Source organism: Penaeus chinensis, chromosome 5 (genome assembly GCF_019202785.1).
Source record: "Penaeus chinensis breed Huanghai No. 1 chromosome 5, ASM1920278v2, whole genome shotgun sequence".
NCBI lineage: Eukaryota > Metazoa > Arthropoda > Malacostraca > Decapoda > Penaeidae > Penaeus > Penaeus chinensis.
Genome location: NC_061823.1, coordinates 12,625,672 through 12,643,477, shown reverse-complemented (window position 1 = coordinate 12,643,477; position 17,806 = coordinate 12,625,672). Strand labels below are relative to the sequence as shown.

Below are 17,806 nucleotides of genomic sequence, written 5' to 3'. Positions count from 1 at the left end.
CATACATTGCCACTAAAATTAGTGTATGTATAGATACATATGTATATAGTTATTTATTGATTTGTATGTATATAATTATATGTGCGTAGACAGAGATGTAAATCTATAAACATATATACATACATGTATATACATGTATACATATATGTATGTTTATAAATATATTCGTGTGTGTGTGTGTGTGTGTGTGTGTGTGTGTGTGTGTGTGTGTGTGTGTGTGTGTGTGTGTGTGTGTGTGCATGTTTGTATGTTTATGTGTATATGTATATATGTGTGTGTATGTATATATATATATATATATATATATATATATATATATATATATATATATACGCGTGCGCGAACACACACACTCACAAATACTTATATATGTAACGATAAGTGTGAATAGAGAGACAAAGAGGTTAATAAATATTGTTTTTGTACCATTCAAAAACGTCATAAAATGGAAACTCAGATTACGAAACAAAGAAATGAAAAATCGTAATGAAGCGAGGAATCCATGCCGATGAAGAAATAGTGAAGGTGAAAGTTATGTGTTTTCCAGTTGCCAGGGTAACGGCTTCGTGAGTAGGGAAGGTCAGTCCAACTAACTATACTTTCTAAGGAGGAAAAGTACTTCTCTCTTAAGATTTATGAACTAAATTGTAAATTGTGACTTGTAAATGATTTACTTGATGTTCAGTAGTTTCTTTAAACATACAGGATACTTATAACACAGAAGTAAACAATGCGGGTCATTTTAGGCGTTAAAGAGAAAAGGAAGGACAGCTTGGGAACATGAGGTTTTCCATTTTTTCACCACATTTGCCTCTTGCCGCTTCCTGTCATATAAGACCGCGTCTTTGTCGTGCCAGATCTTGAACCTAGTTTGGGTTTGGTTTAATCTTTCTGTTTGTGATGCGCCAACTCTTGTGCTTAGGCTGAATCACGTAATAAGTGCGTTTGACTGTCTTAAGGTACCGTCGAGCTTAAGCGTGATGTATGTTCAATGGTATATCGTTATCATCGTAAATCATTTTAATAGATGTGAATAAGTAAGATATCAGATTTTACAACTCTCATTTCGAGTAGAAATTTGGTAAAGTCGCAGAATACGTTGGTTTTGAAGTGGTGGTGAAATTGTGTAGTATGTAAAACTTTTTAGCTACATTTTCTTTTTCTTCTTTTTTTTAAATGACTATCCTAAAGTTTATAATGATAAATTAAAGTCACCGTGCCTATCAGGCTTTTGTTTACACATGGACGTTTTTTAGAAAAGCTAAAGTCTCAAAAAGGCAGCGGTCATTTCTATTTATGTTTCAACTTTTAGCAGACACGAGCTTGTAATGAAGATGAGTCAGTACAAAAACTAAGCCTCAGTCTATGCAGTACATAAAGTTAGTTTAGTATGTTGAAATGGATACTCTAGATAAATAACTTGTGTTTTTAATCACATATATAAATAGACTTAACAGATGTTATCTGGCTGATCGAAAGGTTCGTGTAATGTATTTTCAGAAAGGTAACTAGTTGATAAATGTTAAACTGTAAATTTATTTTTAAAAATATTTGATTCCACAAATAAGGTTCGTGTGATGTATTTTCAGAAAGGTAACTAGTTGATAAATGTTAAACTGTAAATTTATTTAAAAAAAAAAAATTGATTCCACACTGCAATAGCAATGGCCTTCTGTTCTGTTGTTTTGTGTTTTCAAATATTAGATAACTAATACGACAGAAGGATACATAATAGATTATTTAGCTTATAGCGGATGTTACGGAAGTCATATCGTAAAGGAATATGCCCTACCTCAAAATTTAAATGATGTATTCTATTTAGGTTGTATGGTCAGAGTAATAAAACAAGATATCATTTTGTAAATAAGAGACCATAGAGTGTAAAGGTGAGGGTCACATTTGGCATGTGATGGAAGGAGACTAATCACAGACAAGGTTGTAAAGGACGACGTTTTCACTATAAAAGATCGACTGCTGAGGAAATAAGCACCAGTAAACTAAGCACCAATAAAATTAATTTCGTAAGTAGAGCTCATAACAGCTGAAATAAGTATTTGGTATTGCCCGTGTGAAGTTAAAGATTAGAGATCAAGTAATATATTCAAACATTACATGAAATACGTTTTAGGGTATAATACTTATGCAAAACATGACATTACAGCTGAGTTCATGCCAATCCTCAAGGACGACCGCGTCCACGAGGAAGACAGAACTTACAACTTCGACTTCGAAGCTGCCAACGGCATCTGTTTCTCCCAGGCTGGATATCCTGACGGTGATGAGGACGCTGTGATCAAGGCTGGAGAATATTCGTATTTCGTCATTTCATTTTCTGTGGGGACAGGGTGAAAATGTATCATTCAAAATATTTAACAGATACACCGCTCCCGATAGCACTGAGGTCCATGTAATGTTCGTTGCCAACGAGAACGGCTTCCAGCCCCAGTCCGACGTCCTCCCCATGGCTCCCGAGTTCCCCCACCCGATCCCTCAGTTCGTCCTCGACCAGATCGCCTTCGCCGCCGAGGAGGAAGCCGCCGCCGCCAGCGCTGCTAAGGAAGATTCCGATGAAGTTGCCGCCCCATCCTCTCTCTACGGCAGCCCCAACTAAATCCATCTTTATAAATATATCTGAACGATTTATTTATTCTATCTATGATCAATATAGAATCTTTATAACAATATCCTGCCTTACTGACCTTGCTGTCATGTACAGCACTGAAAACTAGTATTAATCTACAATCATTATCTAGTTATCAATATATCCCAAGTGCAGTGCGATTATCATTATAATCCAACACTTAGAGCACTGCGTCTTCAGTTGAAAATGGTACATACACACGTTCAGATTTTGTTGTTATTAAATCACTTCTTCACTGATAGATCCATCATTTATTTACATAGTTCCTTCTTTTCACATATGTTTTCTATTTATATTTGTTGTTTATTTTCCTATTATTATCATGATTTATATTTTCACTTTATTTTTTTATTATTGTCTGAAAACCTCTCATCCACTGTATTTCACACACACACATATATAGTAGATACATAAACATAAGGATAAACAGATTCCCTAATTATAGTTAACTTTGCAGTAACGCAATGTAACTGATTACGCTATTGAGTATAGCTCAGCTGAAAAGGTTACACGTGAAGTAACTTTTCATATATATACGCATAATATTTGGTACTTCCCTACTTCAGCCACTACTTGCCATTCAAAGGAAATCAATACAGCTGTCAATATATTCCTTGTCAGTTTTATATTTCCCCTTTCGTTGTTGCTTAGCTTAATGTTTCTTCTTTTCCTTTTACCTAAACGGTTGGCCTCAATAATAAATCATAATATAAAGGTTGGGGACAAAATTTACTGCGGTAGGTTATGGTAGCCTAATTAAAAGGTTACTGGTATATCGGCCCCGTAGCTTGATTTTAGACCGGTTGCTCTCTTTAATATGCATACTAAAATGAGTTTTTAGGTGCTATAAATGGAGAGGGAGCATGACTAGACTTTTATGATAAGGACTTAGCTTCCATCTCGGAATCTCAAGAAACATCCTAAGCATGTGCATGTGTGTGTGTGTGTGTGTGTTATTGCATGAATGTGTGTGTGAACGGGCGCGCGCATAGATAGAGACAGATATAGATATAGATATACAGAATTAAGAGAAAAATGTAAAGTATTTGAAAAATAAGGATGAGTAGGTGCATATATTGCAGGTTTAAAAATTGTATACATACAGACATTGGTGTGTGTGTGTGTGTGTCGTATATGTATATATATGCGTGTATATATATGTATATATCACTGGGAAATTGTCGATAATTCGATGTCTGGCGCTCCTCTCGGAAAACAACCAGTACTTGTGTGTCCTGCCAGGATGTTTGCTGTGTCCAGCCGGTCCATCAATCCCATTTCGAGAAGTCTCAGCGAACGGTTTAAGGAAAATGTTTAGATTTGGAGCCTTACCGTAGCCATATCATATGCTCTATGAAGGACACCATTAACGTCTATAGTAGTATAAACTTCAGATTATCAGCAAGCAGTGGTGTGGCTTCACGAAAGGCTAAAAACACCACATATGATTTGCTTGTTTCTACCTTGTAAAAAATACATCAATTTTCAAAATAGTGGATCTACTTTCCACTGGGCATTCAGTGAGCACCCTGAAGCCCATTTCTTTTGTTCATATAATAAATCAGGTCATTTAACATGACATGAGTCACGTGACAATGTCTTCTTTTTTTTTAACAATTATTTATAAAATCATCTATTCATTACGGGCAAGGCCGTTATTAATGTAATGATGGCTGTAGCTGTACCCGGCACAAAGCCGAAATACACACACATGCGTGCGTGCATGTATGTGTATATGTATATATGTATTCATGCATATGCATATAAACACATACACACACATTTATATATATACATATATGTGTGTATATATACACATTTATGTGTATGTATTTATATATGTATTCATGTGTGTGTCCGTGTACATACATACATAATATATATGTATATACATATATATGTGTGTGTATATACATATATATGCGTGTTAATATACATATATATGTGTATGTATACACATATATGTGCGTGTGTGTACACATATATATACAAATATATGCATATATTTATATTATACATATATATATATAGTGAGAGAGATAAATAATAAATATACATATATATTGAGAGAGATAAGCACATGCACACATATATATGTGTGCGTGTGTATATATATACATATGTATAGATATATATATGCATATATATACATATGTATGCGTGTATGTGTGTTTATAAGAATATGTGTGTGTGTGTGTGCGCGCGTGCGCGTTATGTGTGTAAATATTTATACATATGTAAACAAACATACATTTATATAATATACGCTATATATATACATATATACATATATAAGTTTATATATACATACATATATACATGTATGTATACACATTATTTAATATATATATACATATATACATACAATGTGGATATACGTGTATATATACATGTATATATATGAAAAGTGAAAACACTCTACCGTGGTGATACTATGGTAGAAAAACCCACAATATAAAACTAGATTTATTGTACGTGAGACAACAGTTTCGGAATCCACTTGGATTCCATCCTCAGGATGGAATCCAAGTGGATTCCGAAACTGTATATATATATATTTACGTATACATGTGTGTATGTATACATATATTTGTGTGTGTGTCTTGGTATGTATATGCATTTGTCTATATATATATATATATATATATATATATAGTAAGATGAAACAAAAATTATGTGTATATATGTGTGTGTTCGTTTAAATATAAATATATGTATGTATATATGAATATATTTAGAAATACTATAGATAGAAATACATAATTAGGCAAGACCTTCCTTTAAAAGTGAAATGTTTCACTGCCTTGCATGACCATTTTGTTAATGTTTTATTTCATTTCCGACAATAAATTTCTCACAAATTGCATTAAACTAATGTCATATTGCATAAAAAATATGGTACATGTAGAAAAAGGGACAAGGAATATTAAGATCTATAAAGACAAAGATCTGGAATACATAATATAGGCCGGTGAATACAAAACTAGCAGTAAATTAGTGAAGGTGAAGGTTACTCTCATTCGAGTTGCCAGGGTTAGGGTTTTCTCAATTACGAAGGTCATTCTAAACTATATAAGTTGGGCCAATATCGGTTCTGGCAGCAGTATCTACTGAAACATCAACATGAAATTCGTAAGTAAATTTTGATCTTATTGATCTAGTCAAAAGCAGTAGTTACATTATGTTGTTATGATTTTGATTATCAGATAAATTGTAGCTAAATTACAGATTTTCCTTCTATCTAGTGAAAATACCTCCAATATGTATCTCTTACCTTTAAGAACATATCTGATGACATCACCTTTGTGCCCACAGCTGATCCTCGCCTGTGTTGCCGCCGTGGCCGTCGCCGCTCCCCAGTACAGCTATGGGGTTCCTTCTGCTGAGTCTAGCGAGGAAGTCGCTGCTCCCCAGACCAGCTATGGCGCTCCTCGTGATGCGTCCAGTGAGGAGGTCGAATTCGTGCCAATCCTCAAGGACGACCGCGTTCACGAGGAAGACGGAACTTACAACTTCGACTTCGAAACTGCCAATGGTATCCGCTTCTCCCAGGCTGGATCCCCCGACGGTGATGACGACGCTGTGATCAAGGCTGGAGAATACTCGTGAGTTTTTAACATTAGATATTTCTTGTCAGTTATTACTTCTTCCTATATTAACACTATCTCTTCCTTTATCTTATATCGATTTTAACATTCATTTTCAATATGTAACACCAGATACACCGCTCCCGACGGCACTGAGGTCCATGTCAAGTTTGTGGCTGACGAGAACGGCTTCCAGCCCCAGTCCGACGTCCTCCCCGTGGCCCCCGCTTTCCCCCACCCGATCCCTCAGTTCGTCCTCGACCAGATCGCCTTCGCCGCCGAGGAGGACGCCGCCGCCGCCCGCGCCGCTGAGGAAGATTCCAATGAAGTTGCCGCCCCATCCACTCTCTATGGCCGCCCTAACTAAGATGTAATGCGATATTGTATTTAATCTATTTATAAACAAAATATAATCTTTTTTTACTATTTTCCGTATTTTATATACCACAGTCAACATATATACATGTGTATTGATAGAGAGAAAGAGATTCGTTGTTATATTTGTAGGTCTATTTCGTTCATGCAAATAGGGAAATGTATGCTCGCAAGTGTGCATACGTATGTCATTCATTATATATGGGTGTATATACAGTATATGTGTGTGCTCATGCATATGTGTGCGTGTGTGTGTGTGTGTGTGTGTGTGTGTGTGTGTGGGCGCATATATATATAATATATATATATATATATATATACACACATGGCTGTATGTGTGTATATGTAAGTATATATAAGTTTATGACTTTAATGTATATGGAAATTTAAAACAGTCATTTATACTTGAAAACAAGTATAAATACAGAATGCTCGCTCTGATAATGATAATTTGAATTACAAAATATATGTTGACAACATATGAGAAAGAAGCAGAAGCCATTTCTGAAAAAAAAAGTGTTAAACCTATTAATATCTATTCGAAGAGACATTAACATCGCCAATAGAAGAAAAGTGAAGTAAACGATCACAGCTTTAGCATATAAAATGGAAGACTATATTCGCTCTAGTGTGCTGCGTTGTAGGGATGCGTCAAATGGACAACTAGTGTATTCCGTCTATAAAATCATAAATTGCGATACAAGAGCAGAATTATGCTGAAAGTTTTCTAGCTATTTTTTTTCAACAGAAAAGGAAATGATCAGTCGGAAAATATAACATTACAAAAATTGTAAATGAGGGTTGATATGATGCTAAATGACGTCTTATTTTCGGATGTTTTTGCTGTAAAAATCAACAAACAACATAACACTAACAGAATAGAGAGAACTTTTATGGCGAAAGTTGTTGATGAAGTGTAGTCAGTACTGTACTTTACATTGCTTTTTCTTCACCTGTCTACGTCTCACTCATATATATATATATACAATAATACGTATATATACCCTCAAACACACACACACCGCACGCACGCACACGCACGCACACACGCGCACACATACACACGCGTACACACATACACACGCGCACACATATATGTGTATATATATATATAATTTAGGTAGATATAAATGTGTTTGCGCGCGCGCGCGTTCATGTTTACACGTGCTTACGTGCGTGCGTGTATGCAGTATGTTCTAGTTAAAATTAGCCATCTGTATTTCTCATTATATCCATGTTGTATCGAAATGCCAATGGTTAGCGGTGATGAAGTACACGAGGAAGGAAGAATGTTCATATTGCTATTGTTTTCTTTAACTTGTCGATGTTACGGTATCATAAGCGAAGGAAATTTTAGTCTCATAATAAAAACCGACAACGGGCTTTGAAAATCTGAATAGAGAACATCCATTGCACCAGAGAACGGAAAATATACCTTTATGTACATGTCCTTCTTAGATGTGTCTGTTTCAGTTACACATAAAACAAACAAATAGCTGAAAAACAACAATAATGATTTGAATATTTTCTTCAGCTTATAGTTTATAGTTGATAAGAATACTAATTAACGCTGTAATTAAAATACATTATTGATACTACTTGACTAAATCCGAAACGGTTTATTATTCATTGCATTATTCATATCTATATTATAAGCATGTATCTCATAGGAAATTCGTATATTGAGAGGTGTCCTATCTAAAACGAATATACTTGTTAACCTTAAAAAGGTTGAAAATGAAGATATATCACTTTCTGAATATATAGACCCGTTTCAGGGTAAAGGTAAAGGTCATGTATGAGAGGTAATGGGAGGAGACTAACCATAGACAAGGTTATGGTAGACGTTACTGCGCTAGTGGCAATATAAAAGATCAGCTGTCGAGGAACTGAGCACCAGTTAATTCTGAACCATCGACATGAACTTCGTAAGTATTACGGAGGCATGAAGAGCTATTTCTTACACCAAAGAAATTGAAATGCTTTACTGTCCGTTCAATATTAAGAGATGTAGAACATAACAGTTCAGTCATTTGTAAGTTTTATTTCGGAATACATATAAGAATTGCTCTATTCCATTACAGTTGATCCTTGCCTGTGTTGCCGCCGTGGCCGTCGCTGCTCCACAGTACAGCTATGGGGTTCCTTCTGCTGAGTCTAGCGAGGAAGTCGCTGCTCCCCAGACTAGCTATGGCGCTCCTCGTGGGGCGTCCAGCGAGGAGGTCGAGTTCGTGCCAATCCTCAAGGACGATCGCGTCCACGAGGAAGACGGAACTTACAACTTCGACTTCGTAGCTGCCAATGGCATCCGTTTCTCCCAGGCTGGGTCCCCTGATGGTGATGAGGACGCTGTGATCAAGGCTGGCGAATACTCGTAAGATTTCAGTTTTTTCTTTTATATTTTGTTTGCACAGCCTCAAATATTAGCCATGGACTATTTCCATAACACATATTGATCTTAATGTCGAATTCAATTATGTAAAACAGATACACCGCTCCCGACGGCACTGAAGTCCATGTCAAGTTCGTAGCTGACGAAAACGGCTTCCAGCCCCAGTCCGACATCCTCCCCGTGGCTCCCGCGTTCCCCCACCCGATCCCTCAGTTCGTCCTCGACCAGATCGCCTTCGCCGCCGAGGAGGACGCCGCCGCCGCCCGCGCCGCCGAGGAAGATTCCGATGAAGTTGCCGCCCCATCTACTTTCTATGGCCGCCCCAACTAACTTTATACACGAAAATTGTATTTATTCTATTTATATTTCAAATAGAATCCTTATGACGATTTATTGTGTTAATGACCCTATTAATACTTCATATTTATGATAAAGAATAAAACTACAAGTTTTATCTAGATATCACTAAAGGATTTAGTTTTCACTAAATCATCTCTATGTTTATAAATATTTATATATGAATATATATATATGCATAAAAACTTACTGATGTATACATATATATCAAAGTGCATATATATATATATATATATATATATATATATATAACCTTACACATATACATACATACATAAAAACATATACGCACACGCGGTGCACACACACGTTCACAAATATAGATAGAGAGATAAAGAGATATGTGTATGTGTATATACTGAACGTATACTTGGTCTTACGAAAAGTAATAATAAAAAAAAAAAGCAATGATACAAATTATTTTCAAAAATGATACCGAGTAGCTGCATATGCATGTATATTTGAAATATAGAAAACCGTTCCATCCGACATTATACAAAGTTATCAAATGGTAAACAAAAAGCAATCGAAAAAAAAAATCAGAACATAAAGACAAAAGCATATGAATAGTCGTGGCCGGGAACAATGGCATGGTTTAAAGCATGCGCGCGCGTGTGTGTGTGTGTGTGTGTGTCCGCGCGCAAAGGTGCATTCATGTTCATCTATATTTCTCTTCGTATGAGAAGGCTTTTCCCTTAGAGTCCCTTATTACTACTGGAATACATGAGTGACAAGTTCATATGAATCACTGCTTTCAACTCAAATATATTTGAAAGATTCGAGAAAACTTCAATCTCCATTATGAAAGTTATAGAAGGTAATACAGTTGTAAAATAAAAACATAAAATGAACGCAATAAGGAAGAAGATAATTGAATGACAGCAATAAACTACACGGATGAATGGATTTTTTCTTGCGAACTTTGGTTGGTTTAGAAAATTGATGAAATAAGCGTTCATTCATATCATCCACATCCAATATGATGAGTGTCTTATGATTCAATCTCCACCTCGGATTCATTTTACGTGGAGAGATCCGATAGATAAATAAATACATGGATAGAGATATTCCTATAAAATCAGACCATATCTTTATATTATTGTGTATATGTATATGTATATTTACACACGCACACACAAATATATATGTGTGTGTATGTGTATTGTACGTGTATATCATATATGTATATACATATGTATATCACATATGCGTGTATATACATAAATATATATGTGCGTGTGCGAGCGTGTGAGCTTGTGTGTGTGGATATACATATACGTTTATATGTACGTGTATATATGTATATAAATATACAGTGACAGCTTTTCAAGGATTCTCTCCTGACAGAAAGTGCACTTTTCTTTACCTGACTTTGAATAAGAGAAATAAAGAAAAACGGAGGAGTAAGGGGTTAGATTGTGTATATATGAGGATTCTCACGGGATTTTTTTTTTTCGTCAACTAGTATTTTTTCATTATCATTATTCTCCAGTAAATGTAATGTATGTATAAGAGGAAATAGTATCACTCAAAAAAGACCACCAAAGAAAAAGAATTAATATAATGTATTTAGTACAAAGTATACAATACCATTTGTAACTTAGTGAAGGTGAAGGTTACACTCATTTCTGTTTCCAGGGCCAGAGTTTTGAGCGCAGGGAAGGTCAGTCCTAACTATATAAGATGGGCCAGCGTTCATTCCAGCACCAGTATCTACAGACACATCATCATGAAATTCGTGAGTGAATATAGGTTTCTACCTGAAGACTCATTGTTGAAGGTTTACTGTTTAACCACGCATCAGTGACATCATCCTTTTCTTTCTTATATATCTCATATATTTAGTGTCTTGTATCTCTGACCAAATTAATAACACCATCGTTGTGACCACAGCTGATCCTCGCCTGTGTTGCCGCCGTGGCCGTCGCCGCTCCCCAGTACAGTTATGGGGTTCCTTCTGCTGAGTCTAGCGAGGAAGTCGCTGCTCCCCAGACCAGCTATGGCGCTCCTCGTGCTGCGTCCAGTGAGGAGGTCGACTTCGTGCCAATCCTCAAGGACGACCGTGTCCACGAGGAAGATGGAACTTATAATTTCGACTTCGAAGCTGCCAACGGCATTCGCTTCTCTCAGGCTGGATCCCCCGATGGTGATGACGACGCTGTGATCAAGACTGGAGAATACTCGTGAGTAATGCTAATAATTTTTCATGAGAAACACTTCCGATTGTCAGGAATAGAAAATCAAGCGTAAAGTGTCTCTTTTATATATATATATATATATATATATATATATTAAATGCATTACAGATACACCGCTCCGGACGGCACTGAGGTCCATGTAAAGTTCGTGGCTGACGAAAACGGCTTCCAGCCCCAGTCCGACGTCCTCCCCGTGGCCCCCGCTTTCCCCCACCCGATCCCTCAGTTCGTCCTCGACCAGATCGCCTTCGCCGCCGAGGAGGACGCCGCCGCCGCCCGCGCCGCTGAGGAAGATTCTGATGAAGTTGCCGCTCCATCCACTTTCTACGGCCGCCCCAACTAACTTTATACACGAACCATGTATTTATTCTATTTATTAAGAAAATAGAATCTTTATTACTATTTTCCGCGTATTATATACCTTAGTCAACATGAAACGTTGTTTTTACCTAATGTATAGCCACTCACATACATAAATGTGCGTGCTGACAGAAAGAGATTCGCTGCTATATTTGTTGGTTTATTTCGCTATAGTTTACAATGCAGATAAGGGAAGTATGTATGTGTTTGTAATTTTATATATACGTATATATGGGGTGTATATGTGTTTATGTATATATATTTGTAAATATGTATGTGCACAAATGTATGTGTGTGTACGCGCATACGTGTGTGTATATATATATATACATGTGCGTGTATGAATGACTACGATTATATTTCAAACCAGTTGATAAAATATTCGATCGAATAATGATTAAATTATAAAAAGTATAATGACAAAATATTAGAAAGAAGCAGTAGCCATTTCTGAGAAAATGCTAATCTAGTCGAGGACACAACGTCAATCGAATAACAGTGAAACATGCAAAATTAAATATTTACTTAATGGTGAGTTTAGTATATTGCGTAGTATAGTTGCTTCAAATCGACAACTAGTGTATTCCGTCTATGAAACCATAAATGGTGATACAACTGCAGAATTGTGCTGAAAATTTGCTTGCTATTTTTTCACAGAAATAAATCATTTGTCGGACAAATATTACAAATATTGTAAAAGAGGATTGATATGATGCTAAATGACGCTATATCCTCGGTTTTATGGCGAAAGTTGCAGATGAATTGTAATCAGTACTTCACATTGCTTTTTCCCACCTGTCTACGTCTTTCATCCTTCTCTCGTTCCCACACAGGTATCTCTGTTTTCACACACACCGCTTATGTGTGTGTGTATATATATGCATATTTAGATAGATATGTGTGTATGTGTATACACTTAAACACAAACACATTGCACACACACCCCGCACACACGCTCACACACACACACACACACACACACACACACACACACGTGTGTGTGTGTCTATATGTGTATGTATATATATACATATATATATAGTACATATGTATTTATGTCGAAATAGATACGTGTTTGCACGCGCGCGTTAATGCGTACACGTGCTTACGTGTATGTGTGTGTTTATGTGTATGTAGTATGTTCCATCTACAGTCAGCCATCTGCATTTCGCACTATATCCATGTTGTATCGAAATGCCAATGGTTAGCGGCGATGAAGTACACGGAGAAGGAAGAATTTTCATATTACTATGGTTTTCCGAATTAACTTGTCGATGCGTGTTACGATGTCATAAGTGAATGAAGTTTTAGTCTCATAATAAAAACCGACAGCGGCCTTTGAATTTTTGTACAGGGAACACCCGGCGGACCAGAGACCGTAAAATATGCGTTCAAGTGTCCTAAGATCTGCTTCAGTTACACATAAAACGGACATGCTTAATAAACATATTACCTAATAATTCTACGTGTGAGAATTATTTTGTTCGTGAATATGAAAAGGTAGCAGAAAAGTACCCATAAGTATTTTATTGTTTTCCTCAACTCATTTTTTATGAGAATTCGGGTGATTAGAAAGTTATACCATATGGGGCCTTCCTTTAGAGTCAAATGACATACTAATTAACGCTGTAAAATCGAAGTAATTAAAAGACATTATTGCCACTATATAACAGAAAAGGGACCGAAACACTTTGCTATTCATAACATATCGCTATCTACATTACAAGCATGTATCTCATAGGAAATTCGTACATTACTTTAAGAGAGGTGTCCTATCTAAAACAATATACTTAAATAGGTTAAAAATTAAGATATATCACGTTCTGAATATACAGACCTGTTTCAGGGTAAAGGGAAAGGTCATGTATGGAAGGTAATGGCAGGGGACTAATCACAGACAAGGTTAATATGGATGATGTTATTAGCATTATAAAAGATCAGCAGCCGAGGAAATGAGCACCAGTCAATTCTGAACCATCGACATGAACTTCGTAAGTATTACGGAGACCTACAGTTGCTTCTTACAAACCAAGGAAGCTGAAATATTTTACACTGCCCATTTGAAATTAAGAGATGTAGAGCATGTCATTTCAGTCATCTGTAGGTTTTATTTCGCAATACATGAAGGAAGAATTGATCTATATCTTTACAGTTGATCCTTGCCCGTGTTGCCGCCGTGGCCATCGCCGCTCCCCAGTACAGTTATGGGGTTCCTTCTGCTGAGTCTAGCGAGGAAGTCGCTGCTCCCCAGACTAGCTATGGCGCTCCTCGTGGGGCGTCCAGCGAGGAGGTCGAGTTCGTGCCAATCCTCAAGGACGACCGTGTCCACGAGGAAGATGGAACTTATAATTTCGATTTCGAAGCTGCCAACGGCATCCGTTTCTCTCAGGCTGGATCTCCCGAAGGTGATGAGGATGCTGTGATCAAGGCCGGAGAATACTCGTAAGTTTCCTTGTTTTTAATATATATATATATATATATATATATATATATATATATATATATATATTTGGCGGGGAGGGGGGGGGGCAGTTGTTATTCTTTCTTACATTTTTTTTTTTTTTTTTTTTTTTTTATCTTATATTTTATTTTAACATTCATAACCAATATATAACACCAGATACACCGCTCCCGACGGCACTGAGGTCCATGTAAAGTTTGTGGCTGACGAAAACGGCTTCCAGCCCCAGTCCGACGTCCTCCCCGTGGCTCCCGCGTTCCCTCACCCGATCCCTCAGTTCGTCCTTGACCAGATCGCCTTCGCCGCCGAGGAGGACGCCGCCGCCGCCCGCGCCGCTGAGGAAGATTCCGATGAAGTTACCGCCCCATCCACTCTCTATGGCCGCCCTAACTAAGATGTAATACGATATTATATTTATTATATTTATAAATAAAATATAATCTTCATTACTGCTTTCTGCGTTTATATACCATTTTGATAGTCGAAATTAAACGCTGATCTTCCATACATTTCTTCCCTAATATATGTTTGTGCGTGTATTGAGAGAGAGAAAAAGATTCGCTGCTATATTTGTTGGTTTATTTCGTTACAGTTTACAATGCAAGTAGGGAAATATATGCTCATATGTGTGCATGTGTACGTCCTTGCATATGTACGCATAAACAGTATATGTGTTGATACATATATATATCATAAGCCTGTATCAGTCGACTGCAGGACGTAGGCCTCTCCCAATTCTTTCCAACTTTTTTCTGTTCTGCGTTTCTTGTCACGCCATCTTGTCATTAGTCAGACCTTTGGCCTTTTTATAACCCAGTCTGTACTTTCTTTGCCCATCTGTCGTCCTGTCCCCGGCATATATGACCTACCCATTGTCATTTCTTTTTGATACTCCCAAGTATGTCTTCAACTTTTGTCTGTTCTCGGATCCACGTAGCCCTCATCCAATCTTTTGGGTTAATGCCCAGCATCAACCTCCCTATCCCTCTCCGGGCATTTATTAGTTTCCTACAGACATACATGTGTGTGTGTGTGTGTATGTGTGTGCATATATATTTATATGTGTGTGTGAGTGCATATATTTTTAGATGAATTTATATGTATATGTGTATGTATATATACAAATATATATGTATAAATACACGTGTTTGTACGCGCACTCGCGCGCGTAATATATACGAAAACAATTTGAAACAGTCGTCCGTACATCAAAACGAGTATGAATGATTGCTTCTACACACTGCAGCTTTTAAAAGACTACGACTGTATTTCAAACCAGTTGATAAAATATTCGGTCGGATAATGATAGTTTAAATTACAAAAGATATGTTGACAAAATATGAGGAGACATTAACACCGCCAATAAAATAACAGTGTAGCAGATTATCACGCCTTTAGCATGTACTATGAAAAAAATACTTTATAGAGGCTTTAGTACATGGCGTTGTATAAACATGTCAAATGGACAAAGAAGTGTATTCTGTCTATGATATTATGAATCGCGATAGAAGTGTAAAATTATGATGAACATTTGCCAGTTATTTTTTCCACTGAAAAATACATATTCGGTGCTTAATGACGTTATATCTTCGGGTGTTATTTGTTGTGAAAATTAACAAACGACATAACAGTAACTGAGTAGGAGAGACGTCATTTTATTACGAAACTTGCAGATAAGTGTAATCAGTACTTTACATTGTTTTTTTTCTACCTGTTTACGTCTATCTCATCCCTGGCCCGTTCCCCGCCCATGTATCTCTATTTTCACATATACACGTATTTTTATATATATGCTTATATAGATAGATTGATGTTTGTGTATATATATATATACTCAAACACATACACATATGTGTATATATGTGTATGTATATTATATAGTACATCTATATGTATATATATGTAGATTAAGATATGTGTTTGCGTGCGTTTACGTGTACACGTGCTTACGTGCGTTTGTTTCTGAGCGTATGCAGTAGGTTCCATCTAAAGTCCGCCATCTGCATTTCTTACATATCCATTTTATATCGAAACGCCTTTGGTTTGCAAGTTTATGAGGATCTTCATATTATTATTGTCTTCTGAGTTAACGTGTCGATACATATTGTGATATCATAAATGGAGTTTCAGTCTTAGAGCACCAGAGAACGTTTATAAACGTAAAAATGTAGCTGGAAAGCACCCATATATATTTCATTTTTCCTCATCTTATAGTTTATATGTTTATAAGTCTACTGCTGACAAATGACATACTATTTATACGTTGTGAGTTCGAGTTAAATACGTTATTGCTACTACATGACTGAATGTGCGCCGAAACGGTTTGTTATTCATATCACTATCTATATTATAAGTATGCATCATATAGACAATTCGTATATCGCTTTAAGAGAGGTGTCTTATCTAACTTGAGTATACTTGTTGATCTTAAAAAGGTTAAAAATGAAGATATAGCACTTTTTGAATATATAGACCCGTTTCAGGGTAAAGGTAAAGGTCATGGGAGGTAATGGGAGGAGACTAACCATAGACAAGGTTAATATGGATGACGTTACTGCGCTACTGGCAATATATAAGATCAGCTGCCGAGGAACTGAGCACCAGTTGATTCTGAACCATCGACATGAACTTCGTAAGTATTTCGGAGACATGATAGCTGCTTCTTACAAACCAAGGAAAATTAAATATTGTACACTGTCCATTTGAAGTTATTTGTAAGTTTTATTTCGGAATACATAAATGAAGAATTGACATATATTTTTACAGTTGATCCTTGCCTGTGTTGCCGCCGTGGCCGTCGCTGCTCCACAGTACAGCTATGGGGTTCCTTCTGCTGAGTCTAGCGAGGAAGTCGCTGCTCCCCAGACCAGCTATGGCGCTCCTCGTGATGCGTCCAGTGAGGAGGTCGAGTTCGTGCCAATCCTCAAGGACGACCGCGTTCACGAGGAAGACGGAACTTACAACTTTGACTTCGAAGCTGCCAATGGTATCCGCTTCTCCCAGGCTGGATCCCCCGACGGTGATGACGACGCTGTGGTCAAGGCCGGAGAATACTCGTATGTTTTTTTTTTTATTGTTTTTTTTTTAAGATTTCAGTTTTTAGCCGTTTCTTATCAATTGATATCTCTTCTTACTTTGATTTTATCTCTTCCTTTATCTTGTATCGATATGTAACATTCATTTTCAATATGTAACACCAGATACACCGCTCCTGACGGTACTGAGGTCCATGTAAAGTTCGTGGCTGACGAGAACGGCTTCCAGCCCCAGTCCGACGTCCTCCCCGTGGCCCCCGCTTTCCCCCACCCGATCCCTCAGTTCGTCCTCGACCAGATCGCCTTCGCCGCCGAGGAGGACGCCGCCGCCGCCCGCGCCGCTGAGGAAGATTCCGACGAAGTTGCCGCCCCATCTACTTTCTACGGCCGCCCCAACTAA

General features: G+C 37.2%; 2 protein-coding genes across 2 annotated transcripts; both read left to right on the top strand.

The window, feature by feature from the left end:
• The first annotated feature begins 13,892 nt into the window (after positions 1-13,892).
• LOC125025467 (cuticle protein AMP1A-like) lies at positions 13,893-14,765 on the top strand. The gene is made up of 3 exons (XM_047613479.1): positions 13,893-13,901; positions 14,063-14,352; positions 14,531-14,765. The coding sequence occupies exons 1-3, from the start codon at positions 13,893-13,895 to the stop codon at positions 14,763-14,765; spliced, it is 534 nt and encodes a 177-aa protein (XP_047469435.1).
• A 1,904-nt stretch (positions 14,766-16,669) lies between these two features.
• Positions 16,670-17,806, top strand: LOC125025466 (endocuticle structural glycoprotein SgAbd-9-like). Its single transcript, XM_047613478.1, has 4 exons — positions 16,670-16,692; positions 16,855-16,936; positions 17,138-17,427; positions 17,572-17,806. The coding sequence occupies exons 1-4, from the start codon at positions 16,670-16,672 to the stop codon at positions 17,804-17,806; spliced, it is 630 nt and encodes a 209-aa protein (XP_047469434.1).

Bases quoted from the DNA above. Each gene is read 5' to 3' on its own strand.
- LOC125025467 (XM_047613479.1), top strand. The intron at 14,353-14,530 runs GTAAGTTTCCTT...ATATAACACCAG, and splicing joins ATCAAGGCCGGAGAATACTC to ATACACCGCTCCCGACGGCA.
- LOC125025466 (XM_047613478.1), top strand. From the start codon at position 16,670: ATGACTGAATGTGCGCCGAAACG. The intron at 16,693-16,854 runs GTTTGTTATTCA...GACCCGTTTCAG, and splicing joins ACTGAATGTGCGCCGAAACG to GGTAAAGGTAAAGGTCATGG. The intron at 16,937-17,137 runs GCAATATATAAG...ATATTTTTACAG, and splicing joins ATGACGTTACTGCGCTACTG to TTGATCCTTGCCTGTGTTGC.